At 23.6% G+C, this 27016-nt stretch overlaps 5 protein-coding genes across 5 annotated transcripts; 4 read left to right on the top strand and 1 right to left on the bottom strand. All coding sequences in view use genetic code 6, as the record gives it.

Moving 5' to 3' along the window:
* Positions 1 to 3601: 3601 nt before the first annotated feature.
* Positions 3602 to 5315, top strand: TTHERM_00411650 (Tim17/tim22/tim23/pmp24 family protein; the record flags this gene model as incomplete). The annotated part of the gene is made up of 3 exons (XM_001020859.3): positions 3602 to 3719; positions 3928 to 4134; positions 5008 to 5315. 3 exons carry the CDS (start codon positions 3602 to 3604, stop codon positions 5313 to 5315), a joined length of 633 nt encoding a protein of 210 aa, XP_001020859.3.
* A 2847-nt stretch (positions 5316 to 8162) lies between these two features.
* TTHERM_000411649 (transmembrane protein, putative) lies at positions 8163 to 9071 on the top strand (the record flags this gene model as incomplete). Its single annotated transcript, XM_012798823.1, has 1 exon — positions 8163 to 9071. One exon carries the CDS (start codon positions 8163 to 8165, stop codon positions 9069 to 9071), a length of 909 nt encoding a protein of 302 aa, XP_012654277.1.
* A 1873-nt stretch (positions 9072 to 10944) lies between these two features.
* On the top strand, positions 10945 to 15780 carry TTHERM_00411630 (phospholipid-translocating P-type ATPase, flippase family protein; the record flags this gene model as incomplete). Its single annotated transcript, XM_001020857.2, has 7 exons — positions 10945 to 11766; positions 12550 to 13761; positions 13898 to 14445; positions 14507 to 14667; positions 14729 to 14893; positions 14955 to 15432; positions 15489 to 15780. 7 exons carry the CDS (start codon positions 10945 to 10947, stop codon positions 15778 to 15780), a joined length of 3678 nt encoding a protein of 1225 aa, XP_001020857.2.
* Positions 15781 to 16496: 716 nt separating this feature from the next.
* On the top strand, positions 16497 to 22230 carry TTHERM_00411620 (WD domain, G-beta repeat protein; the record flags this gene model as incomplete). The annotated part of the gene is made up of 4 exons (XM_001020856.2): positions 16497 to 17565; positions 17836 to 18370; positions 18822 to 21705; positions 21763 to 22230. The coding sequence occupies exons 1-4, from the start codon at positions 16548 to 16550 to the stop codon at positions 22228 to 22230; spliced, it is 4905 nt and encodes a 1634-aa protein (XP_001020856.2). The 5' UTR covers positions 16497 to 16547.
* Positions 22231 to 23649: 1419 nt separating this feature from the next.
* On the bottom strand, positions 23650 to 26898 carry TTHERM_00411610 (alpha amylase domain protein; the record flags this gene model as incomplete). The annotated part of the gene is made up of 6 exons (XM_001020855.3): positions 26702 to 26898; positions 26387 to 26493; positions 25997 to 26149; positions 25135 to 25407; positions 24049 to 24526; positions 23650 to 23989 (listed from the first exon to the last, which is right to left on the bottom strand). The coding sequence occupies exons 1-6, from the start codon at positions 26809 to 26811 to the stop codon at positions 23650 to 23652; spliced, it is 1461 nt and encodes a 486-aa protein (XP_001020855.1). The 5' UTR covers positions 26812 to 26898.
* Between the last annotated feature and the right edge of the window lie 118 nt (positions 26899 to 27016).

The following is a 27016-nucleotide window of genomic DNA, read 5'->3' as shown; positions in this document are numbered from 1 at the left end:
AATTGGTGATTTATAACACTTAATATTTAAATAAAAATTTTTTGAAAACTAGGCTAAATATTTACTAGGGCATAATGAATGTATCAATTAATCAATAAATGAGACGCTAACACAGTAATAGAAATTAACTTAGAACAATAAAATCCCCACATAAAGTATAGACTTATTTTTAATATCAGTATTGAGAGAAACATACGATAATGTTTGAAAATAAGAATATGATTTAACAAAATTAGAGCAGTATAAATTTAATCTTAAGTAAAATTAAAAAAAACTTAGTCATGTTATTTATTTTACAATTTTAGTACAGAGGATGGTTTCAATCAAATAAATTTCTTATTCTCCACAAAATTAATAAATTGCTAAATTGTATTTTTAAATATTAGTATTTCGTAATTTGTTAGAAGGTAAATATGTGATTATAAACTTTAGAAAACAAACACGCACTTCTAGCTTTAAATACTTGTTTTCAAATATATTCTTTTTAAAAATAATCTATTGATGATTGTACTACCTCAATTACTTGAATTTTAATCATTTTGCCATTCAATTTTTTTAATGAAATTAATGGATATTAAATACTCCTCAATAAAAACATCCTATAATCTGAATATTTAAATTCAAAACTTCGATTATTGTATGCTTTAATGCTATATAAAAATATCTTACCCATTTTAATACTAAGATATTTAAGTTTCTCAATCTTCATATTATTATTTAAATTCAATTTTTGAGTAATATACTTTGTTAAGTGGTATTTTTTTAAATATATCTCAATTACTGGATACACAATATACTATTTTTCATGGAATTTTCACACCCCTTAATATATTTTTCAAACTCGAATCAGCTAAGCAATCTTACTTTTTAAATAAATATTTCTATTAATTATATATTTAAATCTTTTCATTTTGTTTTACTTAACATAACTATGTAATCAATTAATAATTTATTAGCTGTTAAATTTATTATTGGGAAATACTTTTTATTTTAACAAAGGGTTATAAATTTGAAATCTGTATCTTTGCATTTATATTTGTGTAACTTGTAAGATCTAATTTTATGAAAACTTATTATTATACTAATTTTTATTAATCAATTCATTTTAATACTTTAAAAACTTTTTATGGATTAAAATTGTTTATGATATATTTATTTAATAAAAAATTCTCAATACACTTTTTGTTTAAAAACATAAAAATTTATTCTCATCTTCAAAGCAAAATATTTATTAAAACATAATAAAAATAATTTAAAATCTAATCTTAAATAATTATCAGCTAGCTTATAAATTTTTAATTTTATAATAAACTAAAATATAGACTTTTCTATTCATTTATCAAGATAAATTTAATATTAATAAAATTAAATAGTTTGAATTATTTTACAAATCTTAAATATTAAATTTAAAAATAATTACTTTTTTTAATTTTAAAATAAATTCAAATCCAACACTTCATTGTAAACAAAATAAGTTGATAAATATATTCATAAAATAAATAAAAACTTTTTTTTAAATGCCTTTATAATTGTTAAATTAAATAAAATTTAAGAAAGTAGAGTAAAAATTAAACAAACATTTATTATTTTCTAAAAAAGAAAATGAATAAAATATTGTTTTTTATTCTTTAATAGAAAGAAAATAAAATAGTTTTGTAAGTAATATTTTATTCATAATTAAGAAACCTTATAAATATTGATTTTTAACTTTAAATCTACAGGTTAGGGTTATTACTTTTAATTATTTTATTAGTAATTTATACAAATAAATTTTATATAAAATACTTTTAAAATATTTAAATAATAATTATGAAATAAATTATTATTTTGCTATTTAGATATGAATTAAATGTAAGTTAATTTTGGATATTTAATTTTTTATTTTATAAATGAGAAATTAATTTTAATTAATAAATATGAATAAACTAAAACAATTTTTAATTCTTATCTAATAAAAATAAAAAAATCTTCAAAATAAATTTTATTTTATATTTTTTTAACATTTTTAATTTTTCAAAGAAAATGTAATTTTACTCTAAAATTATTTAAATTTATGAATTAGTTATTTTATTAACTTAATTCAGATTATAAAATTAAGTAAAAAATAAATTTATTCAAATTTGAAATTAATTTTTATTTGTTATTTGTTTGTGATTAAAAAAAATACTTTTAATTTTATAAATATTTATTTTTAATTCGTTATTTACATTTCTATAATTGCTAAAATAACAATTTAGATACTCAAGTACTTATTTGCAGATTTATTATTCATTTTTACTCATTTCTATATATAATAATTGAAATATATTTTCAATAGAACATATGTTATTAATCATTTTAATTTAGATTGTTTTTTTAAATTTTAATCAAAAATTTTAGTAATAAGAAATTAAATTTTTCTTTTGGAAAAATAAAAAATGGAATTTTATTTTTAATAATCTTTATAATTTGGTATCAATCATTTTTGATTATAAATAATTATCTTTTTACTTTTAATTTAATATTTATGTTATGATATTGATGGAAGAAAATAAAAATGTTTTGTACATAAAAACTTAATTAAGATATTTGATTATTGAAAATTTTTATATAAATATTGAATGATATATTTTTTATAAAATTTATTTAAAAAATGTTTTATAATTTTTTTTTCAGTAAAATTAATTGTTTTATAATTTCTAAAAATAATTTGCTCTTTTTAATAAATTTACAAATATAATTATTAACCATTTAATTATAAATTTGGATAAAACTAAATTTGTACTAGATCTATTCTTAAATCTAATTAAAATTTTAGCTAATAATTTATGAGAATTAAAATTATAATTTTATGAACAAAATAATCTAAATTTTTGATTGCTAAATAAATATTTTTATGATCGTGTTTAGACTAAAGATGGTAGAATATATATAATTTGAATGAAAATATAAGAATATACTCAAAAACTCACAATAATCTATGCTTCATAATCATTTTTGATTAGAATATTTGAGAATATATTCAGAGATATCAATTTTTTAGACATGAAAAAAAGTAAATAAATACTTGATATGATGTTTAGTTGGTAAATAAATAGTACCACGTAATAACTTGTAAAATAAAAAAACCTTGCTTAAGATGTACAATAAGAATAAGTATTTTAATTGATATAATTTAAAATAAATTTAATAAAATAATTAATGTAGGTTTTAGATATTATCAGTTTTAAAAGAATGAATTTAATTAAATTATGTAATAATTTATTTGTAAAATTGTCAAAAATATCGTTTCCTGATTAATTATTGTTAGGAAAATAAATTAGAACAATTTAGAAGATCATGGAAATTTATTTTTAGTTATTGACTGATTGTTAAAGTAATTGTTTTAGAAATAAAAATAGTTAGTTAGTTAGTTACCTATCTTTCTTTTCTATCTTTCAATCTATCTATCAAACAATCTATTTTTGATTTTGAAAATAAATTTTTTAGTATTAATATACTGAAGTTTCTGAGTCAAGCGTAAATAAAAGATGACGGCACAGATGATAATATTTAATAAAAAATCAATATAATTAAAGATTAAAAAAATCATCTACTTAAGCAAAAGGTAAATTAACTTGAAATGCTCAATAAATCAAAAGAAGAATAAAAATTTACTGAATTTTAAAAATTTTGTAACAATATTGGATAGTCATTTTTACTTGGTTCGGCAATCGGTATTCCATGTTTCTTTTACCATGGTAACAAATTAATTAATTTATATTCTTTATTTATACTTTAAATTTGCCTTATAAATTTGTTAATTATCTTTAATCGCATGTAAATAACACATAAAATACTCACTTAAATGAGTTCAAAAACCACCTTTAATACTGACTTTATTATTTCGAGATCTCAAAACAATTTTTAGGCTAACGAAGATACTTATTTTTGCAAAATTATTAAAAGGATATAGGTATGCTCCTGTAACTAGTAAGTTTTAGGCAGGATGGTAGCTAGCTAAAACCAGAGGAGTTCTCCTTGGTACTAATTTTTTGGTTTGGAGACTAATCTTTGAATCATCAAATCACTTCTTAAAACAATTCAGAGGAAAAGATGATGTTTTCAACTGGGCAGCTGGCGGAGCATTCGTTGGTTGGATTTTAACAATTAGAGGTAATAACAATTCTACTATAATATAATTTTTAGCAGTTATATAAAATGAAAAGTGCATTATCAACTAGTCTTAGTAAAATTTTGATCAAGAATTTGCTTTTAAAGTGTTTTTAATTGAAAGGAAAATAGAAAAGAGTATTTAGAAGCAACAAGAAAATAATCTATATCAATATTTTTATTTAAGAAAATTTATCATATTTTCTACTTGAATAAATTAGAGAAACTTCAAGAAACAATTGTATATTTGAGTAAAAAAAGACTATTTATTTTATTTTTACTCAATATCATATAAAAAACAACAAAAAAGTTTATATAGATATTATATTTGAATATTAGCCAATCAATAAAATAGCAGCAAGCAAATGGAGTTTCAGATTTTTTCTCACTGCTATTGAAAGAGAACCAATGAAAATACAAGTTTATAAAAAAAATATAATTTGACATTATTATTTTAATAATTTTTATTTTCAATCAAAAGAAATTTTAAAATTATGGTTTGAACTAAGTTTTCTATTTTACAAAATAGAATATTCTTATTACCCTAAAAAAAATGCCCTAAATTTATTACAATTTTAATAATACCAAACCAATTAAAATCCCTTGCAAACACATTTATTAGTAAATAAACTATAGTAGAATTTTCATCTTTCATAACGAAGTTTCTTGAAATAACGAAAGAATAAATAAACAGATTAATTAATTAATAAATAATCTTAATTTAATTTTAAATTTTTTTAAAAATTCTTTGTTGAAAAGATTCATCGATTTTAGATATAATTGGAAAATATTTAAAATAATTTAAAAAGATTAAAGATAATGCAATAATAATTTAACTTTTTATAATAATCTTAATAAATATTTTATTATAAAAAGCTGGTCCTAAACTAGGACTTATTTGGGGAGTTGCTTATTCAGGGTTTTACTAGGGATAATATTACTTTAATAAGGAATTCGAAAATTTTAAATAAAAATGTTAGTTACCTGAAAGTCCATAAATGGAAATGATTTAAAATTTAAATGATTAAGCTTAATAAATTTGGTTGTCACTTAAGTTGTATCATCAAAATATATTCATTTTGAGAAACAATACATTAAATTTCTTGGAAAACTTTAAATACAACATCCTTGAAGGTTTTTCTAATGTTTTAGAGCTTAAAGATAATGCACTTAGCTAAGATTGAGAAATACAGTCTAAAATAATTTGAAATCGATTGGGAAGAAAATTACTATTATATTTTAATTCAGTAACAAACCTAATGAAGTGATACTTTTAAAGTGAATTATATATATGAATACAAATTAGTCAGTCAGTCAAGCATTTAACTTGCAAAAAAAAAACAAAAAAACGCAAAAAAAAAACAAATTAATAAACAATATCCAAACTAAACTAAACACATTATTAAATAGATTTAACTAATTAATACCTACTTGATTATATATATGCAAATTTTTATTCTTACATATACATATTTATTTTATTTGATACTGTTAATATTATTTTTTATATTTCTTGTACATTTTATAAATTTGTAAATACTTTTGATTGATTGATTGATTCTTAAACTCTTAAAAGAGTGATTAGATTCTAAACTAAAAATTAGCTTCATTTTCAAATTTTCATTCATTTTACTCATTTGAAATATCGAGGTTAATTTATATTTTTTGTTGTGAAGCAGTTCTGATGTGTGTGTCAAACATTTGTTCAGAATGCTTGTTTAATTTGAAATTAGATTCTTTGCTCGTTTGCCTGTCTGGGAATATAGAGTTTAAGAAATTCTACGCGAGGGTAATATCTTCTTTTGGAGTGTCAAATTTTTAAAGAACTGATACAAACCCTCTTACCCAGAAGTCGAATTATACTTTAGTAATGTTGTAATAAGTAAAGGCTGCAAACGAATCGTGGTAATTAAATGCACTTATTTCTGGTTCAGAAAACTCTATTATTAACTCTAAAAGTTCAGTATTTTCTAGATTTTTCAAAAGAATCTCTTTTGGTAAAGGCTCGTCTGTTATTTAGGTTTAAACCCATTCTGATAGATTTTTTAGAATAACTTGTAGTGGTTAAGGTAATATTTAAGATATATATTTTTCATAGCCTAACTTTTATCTAAGGATTGTGAACTTGCACTTCAGATCAGATCTATCTTCTACACTTAAATAAGAATAGATTTCAAAGGCTTGTATTGAAACAAACTCTAAGGATTCAATGAGTCGTTAGAAGTTATCTTCTATGGCAATTTATTACAAATATTAAATAAAGACTGTAGCTGATATTTTTGATGTTATGTAATTGATTAATTATTGTGTTAAGTCCATTAACTATTGAGTTGTTACTATTTTAATGAATGAACTACTTACTAAAAAACTCTTTAGTGAGAGGAAAATATGTCTCTCTAGATTCGACGGGTTTCTGATAAACAAAACATCAGTACATATTATTTAACGTAGTTAGTCTAATCTGCTAATAATTTTGAGTATCTGCTATCTTGTGATAACTAAGTTCTACTTTAGCAAGAAATAAAATAATCTCTTCTTCAATATAAAAAAATCTATTGAACTCAACTTTATTCCTAAAGATCTTATCTTATCTTTCAACGTTTCAGCAATTTAGTGATCATTACTAATTTTAAGGAACTCACAAATCATTTAAACATATTTTTCTTAATAAATCGGGTTATATATTTTTTCCAAAATAGCGTTATACTGCTCTTCGTAACAATCTCTAAGAAATTCTTTGCTCTAGATTAGGTCTCCAAAAAAAATGGCAAACATTTTTTCTATAAAAACTCTGCCTCCTATTTCATCTAAAAGATTATCTGGAAGGAGGAATGATCTGTTTTCCTTAAAGACTTATAGCTTGTACTCTATATTTTTTACGTTAGCTTAAATAAAGCTCTATTTCAATAAATCTTCTATTCTTTCCACTCCATATAATGGAAGCTTGATAGATTATGTCAGAATCTACTATTCATTTATGGGTTCAGTATTTATGTTGGTCATACTGCCTTGGGCAAAGGATTGATTATTGTCATTTAAAGTAATCACACGCTATGATGTGATTACATTTTTTTATTGTTAGATTGAATTCTCTTTGTTTCTCATAAGCTAATTCGAGTTCGTTCCTTCTTCTTGGATATTATATATTGAATCTAAGAATACACCAAGAAAGAAGCAGAATTCTTCTACTTCAATGAAACAAAAGGTTTAAATAAAAATCTTCATCTATTCATCTTGAGTAATTAATAGCTTTAGATGTCGAATGGACTCTATCAACTCTTTTTCTATTTCCACCATAGTTTAAGTTCTCTGCAGTTTTCTTTTTACAGGAACATTTTAAGTGTCGTGCTCTTCCTCTTGAATTTCGCTTTAACTATAGTTTGATTTTGAATGGAAGCTTTTATTCTTATGCTTTCTTGATTATTCGTTGATCATATTTACATTTAACAATCCTTAATTTGAACTTAAACTTTCCTGTGAATCTCCATCCAATTGTTTGATTTTAGATTCTGAATAGAATTTTGTGTGAAGTGAATCTACTGTGTACTATCTTTTAATTTATTTCTTCTCAATATTATTGATGCTTTTGACGAATTCTGTTTTTTTCTTAACTTTTGATCTCTCAAAGTTTTATTTCTTTTGAGACATTTATTAATTCTGCTCCTAATTGTTATCTATCAAAACTAAAGAAGGAGATTTTACAATTTTAGGTAATTAAAAATTGGAGTTATCCTCTTCTTTATTTCTATTTGTGATCATGATTATATCTGTCATTGATCTTGTATTTTGCTTTTTACCTTAAAGATTTAAAGAAATTGGAGGCAATTGAATCTAATTATTGGAAGGCAAGGTACTTATTATGTAATTTTAACTTATTTAGCTCTTAACCTCTTTCTTTTTAACCATTGACTAATAGTTTTATTGCTTGTACTTTGTGTCTAAACTCTAATGAACATTTTTGGAATCCAGCTCTCTCTTTTTAACATCACTAGGTTTTAGATTAATTTACTTGTTCAAAGTAAAACGATCATATGCTATTTCATTCAGAGATGATTAAACATTTCTATCTGATTTTATCTCAATAACTCTGTTACTAGATGCATTAGATGGTGTTACCCCTTCTTAAGTTAAATGATGAATAGAGTTAACTTTACTACTCTATATATTATTTAGGTTAAGTAAAAATTTCTTATTATTTTCAATAATTAATGACTTTTAATTTTCTTGCTAACACTCCTACTCATTTTACTATTGTTGTTGCTCACTTAAAATAGATTAATTTATTTTATTCTATTCCTTTTATTTAGCTTATTAATATGCTTAGGTAGCTTTTAAATTACTATCTCGATTATGAAGTTCATTTAGAGTATTTTATATTTGATCTTTAATGGTGCTTTAATAGCCTAATTTTGAATATCTAAACTATGGAGAAGTAACGAGATCAAATTAAGCATCCCCAAAAGGAGAAAAATAATTTTTCTCGATAAATAATTTAGTATCTGGGTTATTTAAATTCTTTACAGAATTGTAAGTACTTACCTTTTAAACGTGATAGTTTTTAAACAATTTAGTTTTTTTATGCGAATTTTAAGGGCTTTAAACCTATTTTGTAACGTCACTATTATTTTTAAGTATTTAAGTGCTAATATTTTGAGCAGGGTATATCAAAGGAAGTGCACTCAAGTGCTAACTCTAAGTATGTGTATTCTAACCAATTAATAGCTTACTAATGTTACCGTGCTCATTTTAGGTTTTAATATAATTCTTTTTTGAAGTAGTTTGACTTTCTTACAAATTTTTCAATAATTTACTACTCTAATTTTTTTAGGCTGTTTGGCTTATTTTATTACCAAATATTTCATCAATCATTTTTTAGCTTTTATTCTTTTTTGCTTGTTTGTATGAATAACTTTACTAAGCTTTCGAACTTGGAGAATTGAAGTATTGTAAAGGAAGTACAAACTTAGTTGTATCTGGTTCGCTCTTCAAGGCTTCTTTATCGCTAGATTATGACAATTGTACTCTAAAAAAATTTGCAAGATTCTATTTATCGCTACCTGGTGATGATTAATCTTATGCTAAATAATTAATTTGATTTATTCCACTCGTTTCTGTATTTATTTACTTTTATTCACTATTAATTGGGCTGTGAGCTTGTAGTTAGTCATACTAAGCGTTAACTTAAAGCTTCTGATTTCCTATATTTGGCAATAACAATTTTTACTCAACTCCATTACTATTATTCACAATTTATTAATTTTTTAAATGACTAAAATGAACTAATTATGTAATAGATTTTTCTTTTCTTGAACTTTTATTATTAAGCAAAGAAACTTTCCTGTTACAGTCCCTAGGAGATTAGAATATTTGCTAATCTTGTTTCTAATCATTTGTTTTTTGTTGAGAATATTTTTATTTAATATAATGAGAAAAGGGATTTTCTTTGCTACAATAAAAATTTGTCGATTACTGATTTAAGCTCATAAAAATCTAAAAACTATGTTTGTTTGCTGCTCTCCCAACTTATTATAAACTATAAACCTTTTTTTATTTAGCTAGCTTTCTATTTTTAAGTACTAAAACAAACAGCAATAATTTTGCAATATAAATATAAAATAAAATTAAAAATATTGTTTCAATAAAAAAATTTCTAATACGTTTAGCTTTCTTCAAATTTATTTGATTCTATAAAAAAATAACAATAACATTACATATAATTTCGATGAGTTATAATAATAATAATTTTAATGGTTATATTTATTTTAGATTTATAAAGTTAAAATATCAAGAAGAAAGAAATAAAGAAAGATAAGAGCAGATGGCAAATATTTATTTTCTATAATAATTTAATTTTAAACATTTACGACTTAAATGTTGATAATATGTTTTCTTATATTAATTTGTTGATTCACAAAATCTTTACTAATATTTAAATTTAATAAAACTAATCATCCATGCTAAAAAAATATATTATGCACTTTTATTTTTAATTATGTCATCATTACAATTCTAAAAAAATGTAATTTTTTTCTATATCACTTAATTTATTATCATATGTTTGCTCTAAATTTTAGTTAACTAAATGTTTTAAATTCTAATTACTAACCTGTTATTTCTCATTAATTAATAATGAAAAAAAAAGATAAAAAATATAATAAAAATGGTAAAAATATATTTTAGTTATCCAAAAATAGTACAAAAATCAAAATTAACAAAATTAGTTTTTGAAATTTTTTTTCTTCATAAAATACAAAATATGAAAATTTCTACAAAAAAAACTGAAAAAAAATAGAGACTTTTCAATAACAATTAGTTTAATAGGCTAAAATGTGATTCATCAAACGAAAAAGTATTTATAATAAAGATACATACAATACCAATTCCAAGGTTTACTTATATGTGTTTTTTTAAATTTAAGAAATAAATAATAAGATTTTAGATAAAGGGCAATTATTTAATTAAATTTTGTAAACCAAAAAAACTAATAACTCTTCAAATAAGTTAATTAAACCAAAAATTATTTATTGCCATAAACATATATTCATAGTATTACTTTAAAAGTAAAATATTCGAGTTTTATAAAAAGGCTAGTTAGTTAGTTATTTAAATAAAGTTTTAAATAGGAGTGATTTTTTCAGGACATAAAAATATCTGCAGCTTTAAAATCATACCTTTTTAAGAAAAACTATCCCTTAGAGATACCAAGTTTATAGCCAGGTTAATTTGAGACTGAACTCATATTATAAATATTTCGAAATATATTTTTGAAAATTAAACTCTATTCAATCATTTTTAAGAGAAAAAAAATCAAAAATGGAAAAGCTTTCTTAATATTTAACTAAGAAGTTTAATAAGAGAGCTGCTAAGTAAGATTTAGTGAATTAGCGTAAAATATAATCAAACTAACCTACTGAATTATATATGGATAATGGGATTTCTACATCGAAATATACTCTTTTAACTTTCTTACCTTTAAACATAATGGAGCAATTTAGCAAGCTAGCTAATGTGTATTTCTTATTTATAGGATTTATGTAGATGATAAATACTATTTCGATCTCAGAAGGGCAACCAGTTATTTACTTCCCTCTATTGGTTGTAATTGCTATTTCTATGGGTAAAGATTGTTTAGAAGACCTTAAGAGGCATAAATCTGACTAGAGTGAAAATAATGAAGAAGTTGAAGTTTATAGAAACGGAAGCTTTATTAAATGCCCTTCAATGTCCATTTAAGTGGGAGAAGTTTTAAGGGTAAGAAGAGGAGAACATTTTCCTGCGGATGTCCTCTGTATTTACTCAACAGGTAAAAAAGGAGAAGCTTTCATAGAAACAAAAAACCTCGATGGAGAAACAAACCTTAAAAAAAAGATAGCACCTAAAATTTCAAACAATTTAACAATACAAGACTTCGCTTAATAATCCTTAACTTTTTAATATGAAGCACCAAATCCTTATTTGTATAAATTCAATGGAACTATTAGGATAAAAGGAAATCCAGAGGAGGTGTCAGTAAATGACAGTAATTTTATTCTTCGTGGTTGTTCATTATAAAATACTGAAATGGTTTATGGATTAGTATCTTACACTGGACATGAAACAAAGATCATGCTTAATTCAGTGAAAGCTCGTCCAAAGGTAATCTTAATTTTGTTGTTAGAATTTTTCATAAGCAATTTATAACAATCATTTTAAAATATAACAGTAAAAATACAATTAATTTTTTAATCATGAGATAGTATTTTACTGTTTTAGCAAGGGTTAAAGGAAATATCTTTTGAAAGTTTTAAATTTTTAGACATTAAATACTCTTTATTTATTTAAAATGATATTGATTACATTTGTGCCAGTAAAATAATCAGATTTTTTAATTATTATCACCAAAAGTTTTAATTAAGATTTATTTTCGAATTTTTTTTTACTGTGCTTATTTATTATTTTTTTTTATAAAAAAATGAATGCTTACAATTTGTGTCATTTTAATTACAATTATTGAATTGGATAAGCACTAAAATTCCATCAAGTTTGTCCAAATATATATTTCTAACCACAAAATTTTCAAAAATTAAACTGTGATGATAATTAATTTATTAATTATTTTAATTTTCTTTCTTTCTATATTTATCTTAATTAATTGTTAATGAAACTAAGTATCCATTTTAAAATCTAGTTTTATTCATTGATTAAAAATAAAAATAATATTTGTAAATCAAACTTAGTGGTTTGGAATTTTTTTGCTAAAAAAGTTTATTTGGTATTTTTTTAACTTGATTTTCTATTAAAGGTTATTTATTGCAGCAAAATGAGTTTTACTCTCTCTCTCTTTTAACTGTTATGTCAAAGATATAAATAATTATTTATATATATAAATTAAATTACAAAAAATATTTTTTAATATAAAATTAATTTCATTTAAAATAGAAATCTAAAGTAGAAGTTTAAATGAATGGCTTTATTGGACTTATATTTTACATATAGATCTTTATTTGTTTCGCTACTGCTATAATATCTGCTATCTTATCTGATTAAATATTTAATAGTGCTGGATATTTATAAATTTCTAATAATGATGCAGACAAAAATTTTATGCTGAATTTTTTAATTAAATGGGGAACTTGGATTTTAATTTTTACAAATTTTGTTCCTATTTCTCTTCTTGTCACTTTGGAAATGGTCAAATTCTTTTAAGGAAAGTTTATAAGCAGTGATAGAAATACTATGGTGATAGACCCTGAAGATCCAACCCACCCACAAGTTGCTAGTGTAATGTCATCTAATCTTAATGAAGAGCTTGGATAAGTGTAGTATATTTTTTCTGATAAAACAGGTACTTTAACTTCAAATGTTATGAAATATAAATGCGTTTCTATTAATGGAATATCCTATGGTGAAAACAGAGATTTAACTGATAATGATATTAAACAATTACCTTAAGTAAAAAATGTTGATTTTAGAGATAGGAGTTTATTCAAGTAGCTTGAAGACCCTAAGTCTTCAAATTATAGTTATATATGTGAGTTTTTAACTATGCTCGCTGTCTGTCATTCAGTTATCACTGAAGTTGATTCTAAAACATAATTAATTGAGTACAACGCTTCATCCCCTGATGAATTAGCTTTACTCTACTTTGCTAAATTTGCGGGAATGGAATTTACTGGAATTGATGAAGAAGAACAAATGAGTGTTAAATTCAAAGGAAAAATAAAAAAGTTTTAACTACTCCATGTTTTAGAATTCAATTCAACCAGAAAGCGTATGAGTGTAATTGTTAGAAATGAGAATAATCAAATAGTGCTATACACCAAGGGTGCTGATTCTATTATATAAAAGAGGATGGCTTAGTGCGATGAAACAATAGTTGAAAAAACATGGGGTAATCTCCAAAGGTATGCTTAGCAAGGTTTGCGTACTTTACTTTGTGCAAAAAGAGTAATCAAATAAAAAGAATACGATGAATGGAATGCATAGTATCAAGTTGCATGTGCAGCTCTTGAAGAAAGAGATAAAAAAATGGAATCATTACAAGAAGTTATTGAATAAAATCTTGAAATGTTAGGAGCAACTGCTATTGAAGACATGCTTTAAGATTAAGTAGGTGAAACAATATCTGTATTAAAAAGTACTGGAATCAAAGTAATCAAAATTTATTTATTCATAAATTCAGCTTTTTGATAAAGGAGAAGAAACTCCTTTCTAGAATTTTTTGTTCTTTTCTATTAATTCAAATATTTGAAAAACATATTTATTAATTTAATATCTAAATATTTAGGTATGGGTTCTTACTGGTGATAAAGTTGAAACAGCTATAAATATTGGATATTCTTGCAAATTATTGACAGATGATTAAGAACAGCTTGTTGTTGACGGGGAAACAGAATAGTAAGTTTGTGATTCTATTGAAGATGTTAGAAAAAAAATATTGGAGATTAGAACAGAAGACGAAGATTAAGCTCCTTACAAAAAAACTCCTATTGCTTTAGTACTTACAGGAGATAGTCTTATACCTTGTATGAAAAATGACAAATTAGTTAGTTAAGTCATGGAAATATCAAATGAATGTGATGTGGTTTTGGCATGTAGAGTTTCTCCTAAATAAAAGCAAGAAATAGTAGCCATGGTAAGGAAAGCTAAACCTAATATAACTACTCTTGCAATAGGAGATGGTGCAAACGATGTAAATATGATCACAGAGGCACATGTAGGAATAGGTATTAGAGGAAAAGAGGGTCATTAAGCTGCTCGTGCTAGTGATTTTGCTATTGGAGAATTTAAAATTTTAAGAAATCTATTACTTTTTCATGGAAGAGAATGCTATAGGTAGAATATTTTTTATGATTAGTTCATTATAAAATTTTAATTGACCTTTTTATTTTTAAAGGAGAAACACTGCACTGATATGCTATAATTTTTATAAAAATATGTTACTAGTCATTCCTCAATTATGGTATGGTATAATAAATGGATTTTCAGGTACTTCTCTTTATGATCCCTATCTATATCAGCTATACAATATGTGTTACACCTCAATCCCTATTGTTTGTAATTAAAAATTTTTTTTCTTTCTTAGATTATAAGTTATCATACATTAAATTTTATTTAGTATATGCCATATTTGATGAGTAATTTTCTTAGTAAGAATTGATTAAAATGCCTAAAGAGTACGGATAAGGCATGAGAAGTTCTTTGTTTAACAAAAGATAATTCATATTATGGCTATTTAATGGATTTTGGCAGGCAGCTGTGTGTTGTTGGGTTAGTTACTTAGGTAAATTGATTTCAAATTAAATATATTTGTTTATTAAGCTGAAATATTTTTTAATTATTAGGGATGGAACTGGTTTCAACCTCAAATGGAAGAATGTTCTTTTTTGCTTCTTCTGGTAATGCATCATTTGGTGGCTCTGTTATAATAGGAAACTTAAAAATACTAACATTTAGCTATACTCATACTATAATGTCGTTATTGTGTATTTTTGGTAGCATCATCTTCTACTTATCTAATCACATTATTGTAAGTGTAGTTAGCGCTTAATCTGAATTATGGCAAACTTTTTTTATATAAATAAAATCTCCTTCTTTCTGGTTATCAAACATGGTAATCATTACCTTAATTATGTCTATTGAATGGGCCATTTCTTACTTTAAATATGGGTAGGTGTATCCAGAAAAATTTTATCTTATAAAATAAAAACAAATTTCAACTCCTGATAAATAAGCTCTAATTGCTCCTACATCTAATTAAAATACCATTCCTATAGAAAATAATATTATTAGTTAAATTGCTACTCCTGCTCTGAATACTCCGTAATTTATTATTTTCTTTTTTTGAAAAAATAGTTAAAATAATTTTATTAAAATAGAGACATAACAACTTTACAAGAAAAAAACATTGACATTAATTTCAAAGAGCAAATAAGCAATTAAAAACACAGCATTATCATTTCAATGAGTGAGAAAATTCCTACGTCAAAAAAAATATCTAAATAAAACAAATAACATGATATATCTAAGAGTCATTATGTGGAGAGCAATAATCCTCCTATAGTTGTTGCCCGTTCTGTTCGTCATTAATTAACCACATAATACACTGGATATGCGTTTTCAGAGAGTGAAAAATTTACAGAAGCCAGAAAAAATAACTATTAAAATTGATTATTTTTTAAAAATGGTTAAAATTAAATAGATTTTCTAAAGTTATGTGAAAATCAAGAAAGATAACTTTAAAATTAATATTTCTAACATTTATTTGAGATACAATACAATTAAAATTTTGATAAAAAATAATAAATAAATTTATAATAAAATATTTTTTTTGCAAACAAATAAATTTGATTAAACTTCATGTCTGTCTATGTTAGTTATTAAGTAAAAAATGTTTGTCTTTTTCTTAATTAAAAAATTATTTTTCCTATTAAAAAGTGAAATTCATTCTTGACTTTTAAATATTTTTTCAAATTAAATAAATACTAAAATTATTTTTTTTAAATAATTTATTTTTTTGTTAATGTTTTTGAAAATATTTTTGTGTGTTTATTTATTTATTGATAAATTTGTTATCTAAGGATTCATTTAAATTTTAGCCAAAATAATTTATTTTGATTAATAATATAGCTCTGCTTTTTTATTAAATAAGAAGTTTGTTGAATTTTCATAACCATTGTTTTTTCAAGACATATAAATAATATATGGTATTATCTTCATAAAATTATTGAAAAATAAATTAAATCAAAAAAATAGTTAAAAATAAACACTTCATTTTGTATAATTTAACAATCACTTTTTGAAAAATTATAAGTCTTAATAAATATCAAGAATTTTTATAGGTAATTATTTAGTTTAACAAATAATAAACAATAAAAATAATTATTAATTTTTGGTTAAATTAAGCAATATTCATAAAAACCAGTATCAAGTATTTTATGCAAGAAGCAGTATAATTAGGCTAAAGGAGAGGTTCATCATCGGACATTAAAACTATTTATTAACCATAAGGGATAAGTTAAGTGTAGTAAATGTACTAAAAATATAATGAAGTTCCTATTGCGGTTGGAAGATCACAAATAATTCCTGAATAACAATAACAGCAATAGATTTATCTTTAGCAATAGTAGGTATAATAAATTAACAGCTAATTATTAGCTAATAATGGTAATCTTATGAGAGGAATAGAAAAAAATTAAGCATAGCCAATAGCAAGTTATAATGATAATAGAAACTTGAGTGAAGCGGGCGATGGCCTATATAAGAACAATTAGTATTATGAAAATTAAGAGATTATTAATGGCCAGTGTTTTTAACAATAATCATAATACCCTTTCTCGTGTATAGGAACTCTAAGGCAAGAAGAAAATCCAAACGATTTATTTGCTGAAGCTCTTTTAGTAGGCCCTTACCATGTAATAGTGCTGGCAAGTCAAATGAAAAAGCTGATAGTAACTTCTGATCAAAATATCACAAAGAGGCTATACTTCTAATATTTTGGCAAAGAAATTAATGTCAAAGATTTTTTTTTAAATAGTTCTAACTAGTACGCTATAGCCCTACTTGAGTAAGATATTGGAGCCGAGTATGGATATTTAGGCATAATTAATGCTAAAATAGACTATTTCATAAATATGATATAAAAGTAAAAAAGTATTGGCGAAAGTTGCATAATTAACATGAATAAGCCTAGCCAAAAATATGAAATAAATGATATTAGCTTTAAGTAGCTTAAAATAAATTCAATAAATAATGTCTAAGAGAGCGATTCTTAGCAATAAAATTATTTATCTTCTTAATAGAATATGACTAAAGGTTGGTACATCATCAAGGATGAACAGTTGGGATATTGTATTATTGGTTATTCTCAAAATAGTACAATACCTTTTATCAACACGATGCAGATAGAAAGATGGATGTCATCGAGTGATGAGACAGTACATGCAGATAATTTTAGTAATATTTTTTATAGTTTATTATAGAATTAAAAGATAGGCAAATAAGGAACAGATAAAATTAGCAAAATATTTTGAGTAAATTAAGGTTTTAACAGCTATATTAATTGATAATTTTATTAATTTATTGATAATTAGATATATAGATATATCTAAATTAATTAATTAATTATCATATAATTTTATTATTAATTTTTTATCTGATATTCTTGTTTCTTTTAGTATGAACGACATTAACATCAATAAACAAACATAATTATTTATTTTATAGGTTTTGTGGCTTCAACTAAAATGGATATTAAAGACTTAAATGATAACGCTATTTCTAAGGCTCACTCTTCTGGAATATATAAAATTTGTAGAATTAATCATGAAATAGTTGTTAGCAGTAGCTGTGATAATTCAATCAAATTCTGGGATCCAATCTCAAAGTCTCTTATAAAAAACTATTAAAATGATCAATGCTGCAGGAATTTTTGCATTTCAGAAGATTAATAGTACTTATTTGGTACATGTGATAATTATATATTTAGAATGAAATGGAAATCAAACTACCAAATAGATAAAGCCTTTTCTTGCTAAGATAAAATATACAGTATTTGTAAAATCAAGATTGATGAAAAGACAGGGCATGATATAATTGCTGCAGGAGATGCTCTTGGAAACATATATATTATTGATGCTACTTAAATGTAACAAATTTAGATTATACCAAATTCTACCACAAATAAAAATGGACATGTGTCAAGTCTTAATTCTATTTGCAAAATCAGCAACAATCAAATAGCTACAGCAGGAGGTGGAGGGTAATATTAAATTTTATTCAGATAATATTTAACCAATAAAGATTTAAAGATAATAGATTTGTTTAATTTCATTAGAATGTTTTACCGTTATAGTTTTAAATTAATTTATTTATTAATCTTTAATTTTCGACCATAGATTTTTTTACAATTTAAATAAATACTATCAAATATCAAAACAAATAAAACCCATAAATCAAACTGTTTTTCTTAATTAATTTACAAAATCAATCATTCATTACTTGTATGAATTTTATGATATTTGAAAGATCCTAATTCTTTCGGATTGCTTATCAACTTCTCATATTCCTTAATTTTAATCAATTTTCGCTAACTACCAAATTAATTAATTGTTAGAAATGTTTATTTACTTACTTACTTAATTAATTAAAATTAAATTCATTTTTTATTTTATTTAAACATTATTTGATTATGAATTTAATTTTTATGATAGCTAACTTAAAATTTGGATGTGGGAAGACGGATTTTTAGTGAAAAATTTAGAAGGCCACAACACTCAAAAGAACATTTATTTCGTAGATAAGCATCCTGAAAAAGAAAATTAATTAATAACTGCAAGCAGCGATCAAACTATAAGGGTTTGGGATATCAGCACTGGATAGCAAGTGAAGAAAATTCTTGTCAATAATTCTATTTATTGCGCTGGTTTTCTGAATGAGTATGAATTAGCTGTAGGTGACTTCAATCTTATAAGAATATTCAATTTAAGGACATGGCAATATAAAAAAATTGATAAACACACATGTAGAATTAACACTATTTGCTCACTAAATGAAAGAAGCTTTGTTAGTGGAGATATAGAAGGAAATATTTTTTTATTTAGCTTTGAAGATGATAATAAAAACCAAGAAATCCTTATCGAAGGTATCTAAGGTGACTCTAAAGTTCAAAATAACTAAAGCTCTTAGTTTAATAAAACATATAAAATAGTTTATCCTAATTACTAAAATTTCGGTGAAGTAAGTAGATTTAGACAACACACTGATGCAATTGAGTTATCTTTTGAAAGACTTGAGAACTAAAGTGTTAAAAACCCAGAGAGTGCTCAAAAACCTGCTAGCGAATAAAAACAACTAATTACCAATAAGCCTTAGTAAGCAAATTAAGATACTCTCAATCAGAAAAACTAAATCCAAAATCACAGCTTTGGTCAATAGCCAGTAAAAATTCAAAAGTAACAAGAAAATCCAGTAACAATGAGTACTCCATTAAAATAAGCAGCTGTGGTGGACAGAACTAGATAAAATTCAGTACATCTTATTTAAATGATTCCTCAGTAGAATAGTGCTGCTTAGTAAATAAGAGAATAGGAAGGGGTCTAAGATTTTTCTGAAAACTAAAATCTTGCTGCTTTATCTGGTAAAAAATAAAGCCTAGATAATAATTAGAAGAATAATTTTTCTTCTATTTAAGATTCACAAAACTTTGCTAAGGGTAATAGCATCTACAACAACGGTAATTTTATTAGTAGCGAGAAAAAAGATTTCTCTTATAATTATAAAAATCCATATTAAGACTCTATTAATAATGGTAGTAATAATAACTCCTTTATAAATGTTCCCAACAATATTTCTCAGAGTGAAAAAAAAATTGAAAGAAAAAATTCTTTTGAAATGGATAATATAAAAAGAGACAATGCACAAGATTCTAATTAAATCAATAGTTTTATTAATGCGTAAGGTATTAAAAACCCAGTAAACATTTCTTCATCTTCCACTGCTAACTTATAAAAAATAGGAAGTCCTGTAAATTTATAATTTTAAAATCAGTAAAATTAGGTTCAAATTCAACAATACAAAGTCTAATAAAATAATATTAATCCTATCAATCCATATGAAAGAAAAAGAAGTAACAGTGTTGTCAAGGTGTCATTAAACTAAAACGTAGATGAATAATTTTTAGCTTGCCAATAATATCTACCTTTGCAGAATAATTCTAACTAAAATTAGATTTACCAACCTCCCTGCAACAGCAACAATAATAATAACAATAATAACTAGTAAATTAATATAAATAATCAATCCCTTAATTAAGTAACAAACCAATATGGAGGAAGAGTTATAGTTGTTCCGAGAAGCTCAAGTGCAGCTAAATTGAGTGCCTAAACTTAGCAATAATAAAATAATCACCTTTCTAATAACATGAGCTCAGCTACAGCTGCTTAGAATCAACTCAGTTCAAATCCTTACAACTCTCCAAATTCAATTTAACAAGTTATGATTAACAATATTATATATTAAAAACTTAACCAAAACAATAGTAATGTTGTTAGCTCACCTTTTAATCAGATGATGCAAAATTAAATGAAGCAAATTTAAACAAATTAAATAAATTACCTTTAATAAGCAGTAACACCCACTCAATAGACTAATTCATCTGCTTAGAAAGACATTTAATCTCCTTAAATATATACTAACCCCAATAATAATAGCAATGAGAACTTACATAAAATTAATTAAAATAACCCAAGAGAATCTTTTGGATCTAAAGTGAGAAGTTTCACTCGTACTCCAGAGAAGACACCAATCTCTTAGTCTTTAGCTCCTTCACCTGTTCCATAAATTTAGCAATAGCCTAACCTAGTTTCTAACCAAGTCAACAGCCAATATAAACCATCCATATTAAGAGAAAGAAATCAAGGAAATAGCATGGATTTAGGAAATCATAACAATAATTAAAGCTTTAAAAATGAAAATGATGATAACAACTTATACTAAAAAGATAGTAAAATGAGATAAACTTACGAAAATCATATTTAACACTTAAAGAGTGAAATTCAAAAATTAGAGTAGAGCTGTGACAGTAAAAATGAGATGATTTCTTTATTAACAAAGGAAAAAACTGAAATGTTTGAAATAATCAACTAACTCAAAAAAGAGCTAGAGCTCACTAAATTAAATCAAGATAAAGAAAATAAGTCTAAATATGAAATTATGTAATGCTCAAATAAGCTATCAGAAATAAGTTTACTAAATGATGAGCTGATTAAAAAAATTACTCACTATTAAGAGCAAGAGAAGAAAAATTAATAAATTCTTTCAGATTTGATCAACTCAAATAGCCTATTAAATGAAAAAAGTGAACAGCAACAGAAAGAGAGTAATGAATTAGAGTCCCTGGCCTTTTAATTAAAATAATAAATTCAAGAAAGAGACTAGCACATCTCCATGCAACAAAATCGCATATAAGATTTAGAAAATCAAAACAATATTTTAAATCAAAAGTTAGAAGTTACTCAGAGATACAATGAAGAAGAAGTTTAAAATTTATAAAAATAACTAGCTGAAAAAGAAAGATATATTTCAACCATATTAAAAGTAAGTTGTTTTAATTTTTAATTTTGAAATTTATATTATTTTTTGAAATAAAAATAGGGCTAGTCAGTTTATGGTTTGCAATCTTTGAATGAATAGTAAAAGTAATCAAAGGCCATCTCGAAATACTTCTCTGAAAAAGAAAGCATATCAGAAATAAATCCATATGAGACTGAAAATAACAGAACAAATACATATCAAGAATAAGATTCGTCGTTGCTTTTTAAAGTTGAAAAAGAAGAAGAAAAATAGTCTGCTAAATTTTAGAGCCACTCAAACAATGACTCTGAGTTCACAAGTAAGGACTTAAAGGATAAGTATAAGAAAATAGAGATAATGGCATCGCTAAGAAGTGCTCAAGATGAATGCATAAACTTGAAATCATAAATACAAAAACTTAGACAAGAATATGGAGATTAAGTAGAGTTAACTGAAAAATATAATTAATTAAATGAAAGCTTTAAGCAAAAATCTAGAGAAGTTGATAACTGGCGTAAAATATACAACGAAATTTATGAAAAGCAGTGAATACAACAATAAGTAGATAAGCAAATCAGTAAATAAGAGTGTGAGTGAGTGAGTTAGTAAGAGTGAAATACTTAGTAATTAATAAATGATAAAATTCATAAAAAGATATTTCCTTGCATTATTTGTAAATAACCAAATTTATATGTTCAGAATTAACATAAAAACTAACACAAAAGTGTAATAATGATTTCTAACTAGTTATTTTCCTTGTTAATTTATATTTTTAATTTAGAATTCATGCAATTTCCAATAAGATTATGTTCAATAATATTTGGTCTTTAGTTTATTTTTTAATTATTAGAATAAAAATGAAGATTAATAATTTAAAATTATATTATCTTTACAAGTATTTTTAAATTTAAAAGTAATGTTTGACTTATTGTTAATAATTTATTGTTCAAAACTCTTTCATATCCTATTTACATTCTTAGTTTAGTAAATTCAAAATATTACCTAAGTAATTTAAATTAAGATATTATTTGATCATAACTCACTTAAAATAACATCTTTATTAATTAAATTAAATAAAAAAATAATTACTTATTATGTGTTAAAAAATGTTTTTTAAAAATTAAAATTTGAAAAAATGAACGAAAAATAAAATTTTCATCTATATATTCAAATAAAATAGTAGAAAATCTACAAAAAAAGAATACTTTATTATAAAAAGTAAAAAGTTTTTCTTTATTTCTTTTATTTTTTTATTAATTTAAAAGTAATTTTAATTAAATTAATTACAATTTAGCTTGCTTAGTAATTTGATTATTGAATCCTTTAATTTGAAAATATTATTTAGTTTAATCTAATTAATTAAGGAATTGCATTTAAAATTTAAAATTAGTATATATTGTAAGATTATAACTTTTTATCTTAATGGTATTTATAATAACTTAAATTTACTGGAGTGAAGATAAAAATGATATTTTTATTTTTTTGTTGAAAGAAATTAGAAGTAAATATACACTTAAAATAATAATACTTTATTTTTAAAATTAGGAAGAAGTTCTTTGATGTCTTTGTAATTTTTATGAATTTAAAAGTAATTTTAATTAAGTTAAACAGTATTTAACTCTCTTCTTAGTAATTTGATTGTTAAACCTTTATTTTGAAAAGTGAAATCCATTTTACATAAATTAATTAAAAAAATACATAAAAATTTAAATAAAGATATTATACAATCAAAATTTGTATTCTATTAAAGAAAATTTTTTTTAATTTTAAATTTGTTAAAAAATAATATTTTCATTTTATTTATTCAAATAAAATAGTAGAATATATATATATAGAATAATACTTTATTCTGAATAAGTAGGAATTATTTTGATACTTTTATTTTTATTATTTATTATATAAAAAAGAAGGTTTTTTATTACCTTTTTAATTATAATTTTTAATAGATAGCTTTTTTAAATAAGTATTTCAACTAGAAGCAGATCTCAAAAATTAACTTGATTTTTAGAGGAGAGATTTAGGAACAAAGATCTTAGCTTCACCACCAATAAGAACAAGGTTGAAGGAGTTATTAGTAATTGTAAGGCAATCTTAAGTAGGATAGAAAATATTGCAAATAACTTCACCATTTGAGAAGGGATGAGTAACAATTTGTCTTGTAACTTAATTAAACTTAGAAGTGACACCAACGAACAATTTACCTCTGAAGAAAGCATATAAATCTTGGTCACAATAAGCTTCAGTTTATCCTTATAATCCAGCATTAGTGATGTTCTTAGCATATAAAATAGATTGGACATATTTGTACCTCATTAAATATAAAAAAAAAAATAAATAAACTAATTTAAATTGAACTTAAAATATTACATATCAGAGTTAGTGTTTAAGCTGTTCCACAAAGGTTCACGGTCATAAGGATCAGTATTACCAGAGAAGTATTATTCAGTACCGTAGTAAAGAATAGGAATACCAATAGATGTAAGAGTGAAAGTTGTGTATCCCTTTAAGAGTTGAATACGAGTGTTTCTGTCTTTACCATTATTGAAGACTTGATCAGATAAGAAACGAGGATTATCGTGATTATCAACGAAAGGAGTAAGGATAGAAAGATCAGCGTGTTAATTAGCCCAATTTTAGTAATAGGTTCTAACTCCCCACATATCCTTTTGGTTAACGAAGATATCTCTCATGTTAAAGTACCAAGGATAGTTCAAGACTGAGCCAACAGAGGGAATGTAGCTGGCAACATATCCAAAATCACCATCAAAAACTTCACCAGTAGCAAAAACACCAGCAGAGGTAGTATATTATTTCCAGAAGTCAGGGTGTACTTCAGGGACAGTGTCTATTTATATAAATATTAATTTATAAATATTTATTTGTACAAACAAGATTATAAATTTCGAATAAATAACTGAATAAATTATCAGTAGTAATTTTTCAAGTTTATTTATATTTAGTTTATATTGGAAGATTGTTATGTTTAGAGTAATTTATAATTAATTATTTGAGTTACTAAATATTAAATTATTAAAAATTAAAAAAATTAAGTTGTAAGTAATTATTTGTTTCTCTTTACAATAATTTGCTTACTTGAATAGATAAAATTAATCTGACTTTTAATTTTAACTCTTTCAAACTATTTTTTTTATTAATTTTGATAGAAGATTGCCATTAAATTATTTATCTCAAATTATCTTTTCTATTTTTAACTTTTTATCTTGAATTAATTTATTAAAAAAACTCAAAAAATTAATATATAATGATAGATAATTAAGATAATAAATCTGATATTCAAGCATATATTTAATTGTATAATGCAATAATTCTTTTTTTTTATATTCTACCATGTTATTAATTGATTAGTTAAATATAGTTTTCATTTCTTTAACAATTCAATCTTCCAATAAAAGTACTATTTTTATTTAAAGTATGTAATTTAAAAAATGTTACCTATTCTAATACCATCAACGTTGTAGGTTTAAACAAGATCCTTAATCCAGTTAACAAGATAGTTGCTAACATAAGAATTTTCTTAGTTAAGGTCGGCAAGCCCAGCAAGTCTGCAGTGTTGAATGTTGTACATATTCTTAGTTGCGAAATCTGAATCAGAAATAATACAGTAAGAGTGATAGTGATCAGGAGAGTTGAAGGGAATATTTTCAGAGTAGTTTTAATCGGTGTTACCCATGTGGTTAGCAACAACATCAATCATAACCCAGATATCTAATTATTAAAATAATTAATGATAATATTAAAAAACTAATAAATGATTATTTTTGATAAAATAAAAAATATTAATTTTGATTAAAATGAAAAATAAAATGATTCAAATATATTCTTTTTTTTTAAATTTATTTTTTGCTTAAGAAATTGATAAATTAATCTGATAGATATTTAATTTTTTTCATTTTTAATTTGTCTTCCTCTAGAAAAAAAAGTTTATTTGTTAGTATAATTGTATGTTGATTATCGAAAAAAACTTTCATTAAATTAGATTGGATTTTATCTTTAAGAAAAATTTTCATGAATTTATCTATTTTTTATTGATAATATGAAGATTTTTCAATTATGCCAACTCATAGAACTAATTTATTTTAAATTGTAATTGCCAACATAATGACGAAAGAAACTTAGTACAAAAAGATTACTCTTTCATTTAAGAAAAAATATTAATTCTTCAATTGTAATTGCAAGAGAAAAAACATTTTTAAGTTTTTTCTGCTATTAAAAATATTTTAAGCAAAGTAAGTTTTTGTTTTTTGACTATTTTAATGGCCATATTTATTTATTAGATAAAAGAATATCTGATTACCTCTCTTGTGGCATGCATCAATAAGAGATTTAAGACCATCAGCACCACCAAAATGGCTGTTTATTTCAGTCATGTTCTTGGCAGCATAACCATGGAATTAGTTGGGGTAGTTATCAGGAACAGGAGAGATCCAAATAGCATTGAAACCCATACCTATATATAAATTAAGACCAATTAATTAAAAATAAATGTTAAGGAAACAAATATTGAATATAAATCATTAATTGGAGTCATATAGCCGTAGCTAGATAGATATTAGAGACAGCATATACAAATTAATTTGTTAATTTACCAAATAACATTTCCCTATTAATCTCTCAATTTAAATCAAATAGCAGCAAGGTATTATTTATTAAATACCCCTAACGAAATAAGATATTAAAAATTTACCTTGAATGTAGTCAAGATTGTTCTCAATACCCTTGAAGTTACCACCACAATAGTAGGGTTATTTATTTAAATCACAGTATGGCTTAGATCCATCACCAAGAGCGAATCTACATATTCAAATAAAATTATTGAGATAAATGTTATAATAATTTTATTGTATTAGCGATAATCATCTCGTTTTATCCTGTATCTCATGAATATTTTGCAGTTTAGGAGTCTGAATTTATCTAGCATAGTGCGAATGGTAATCCAGATAGACAGATGATTAAGGCGTTTTTTTGTGCGCAAAATAAAAAAAGTATAAAAGTTTATTACCTATCAGTGATGATTTGATAAATGTTACGTGTCTTCCATTCCTAAGCGGTTTTAGCAGAGACTGCAACAAGAAGAAGTGCAGCAATTAATACAAATTAGAGTTTGCTCATATAGGAGTGATGAAAATATATTAATTATAGTTCTTCACCTTATTTTTTATCTGAGATATTTTTTCGTATTATTAGAAATTGATTTAATAAAAATCAAATATAATAAGATGAAATCTTAGCTTTATTTGTACTTGAATTTATCACATTAATATCAGTGATGCGCAATAGAAAGTTTTGTAAACAACTAGATTTGCATATTAAATTT

This window comes from Tetrahymena thermophila, assembly GCF_000189635.1.
Source record: "Tetrahymena thermophila SB210 genomic scaffold scf_8254555, whole genome shotgun sequence".
Classification (NCBI taxonomy): domain Eukaryota; phylum Ciliophora; class Oligohymenophorea; order Hymenostomatida; family Tetrahymenidae; genus Tetrahymena; species Tetrahymena thermophila.
Note: the sequence above shows the minus strand (reverse complement) of the source record. Positions and strands in the feature narration are given on the sequence as shown.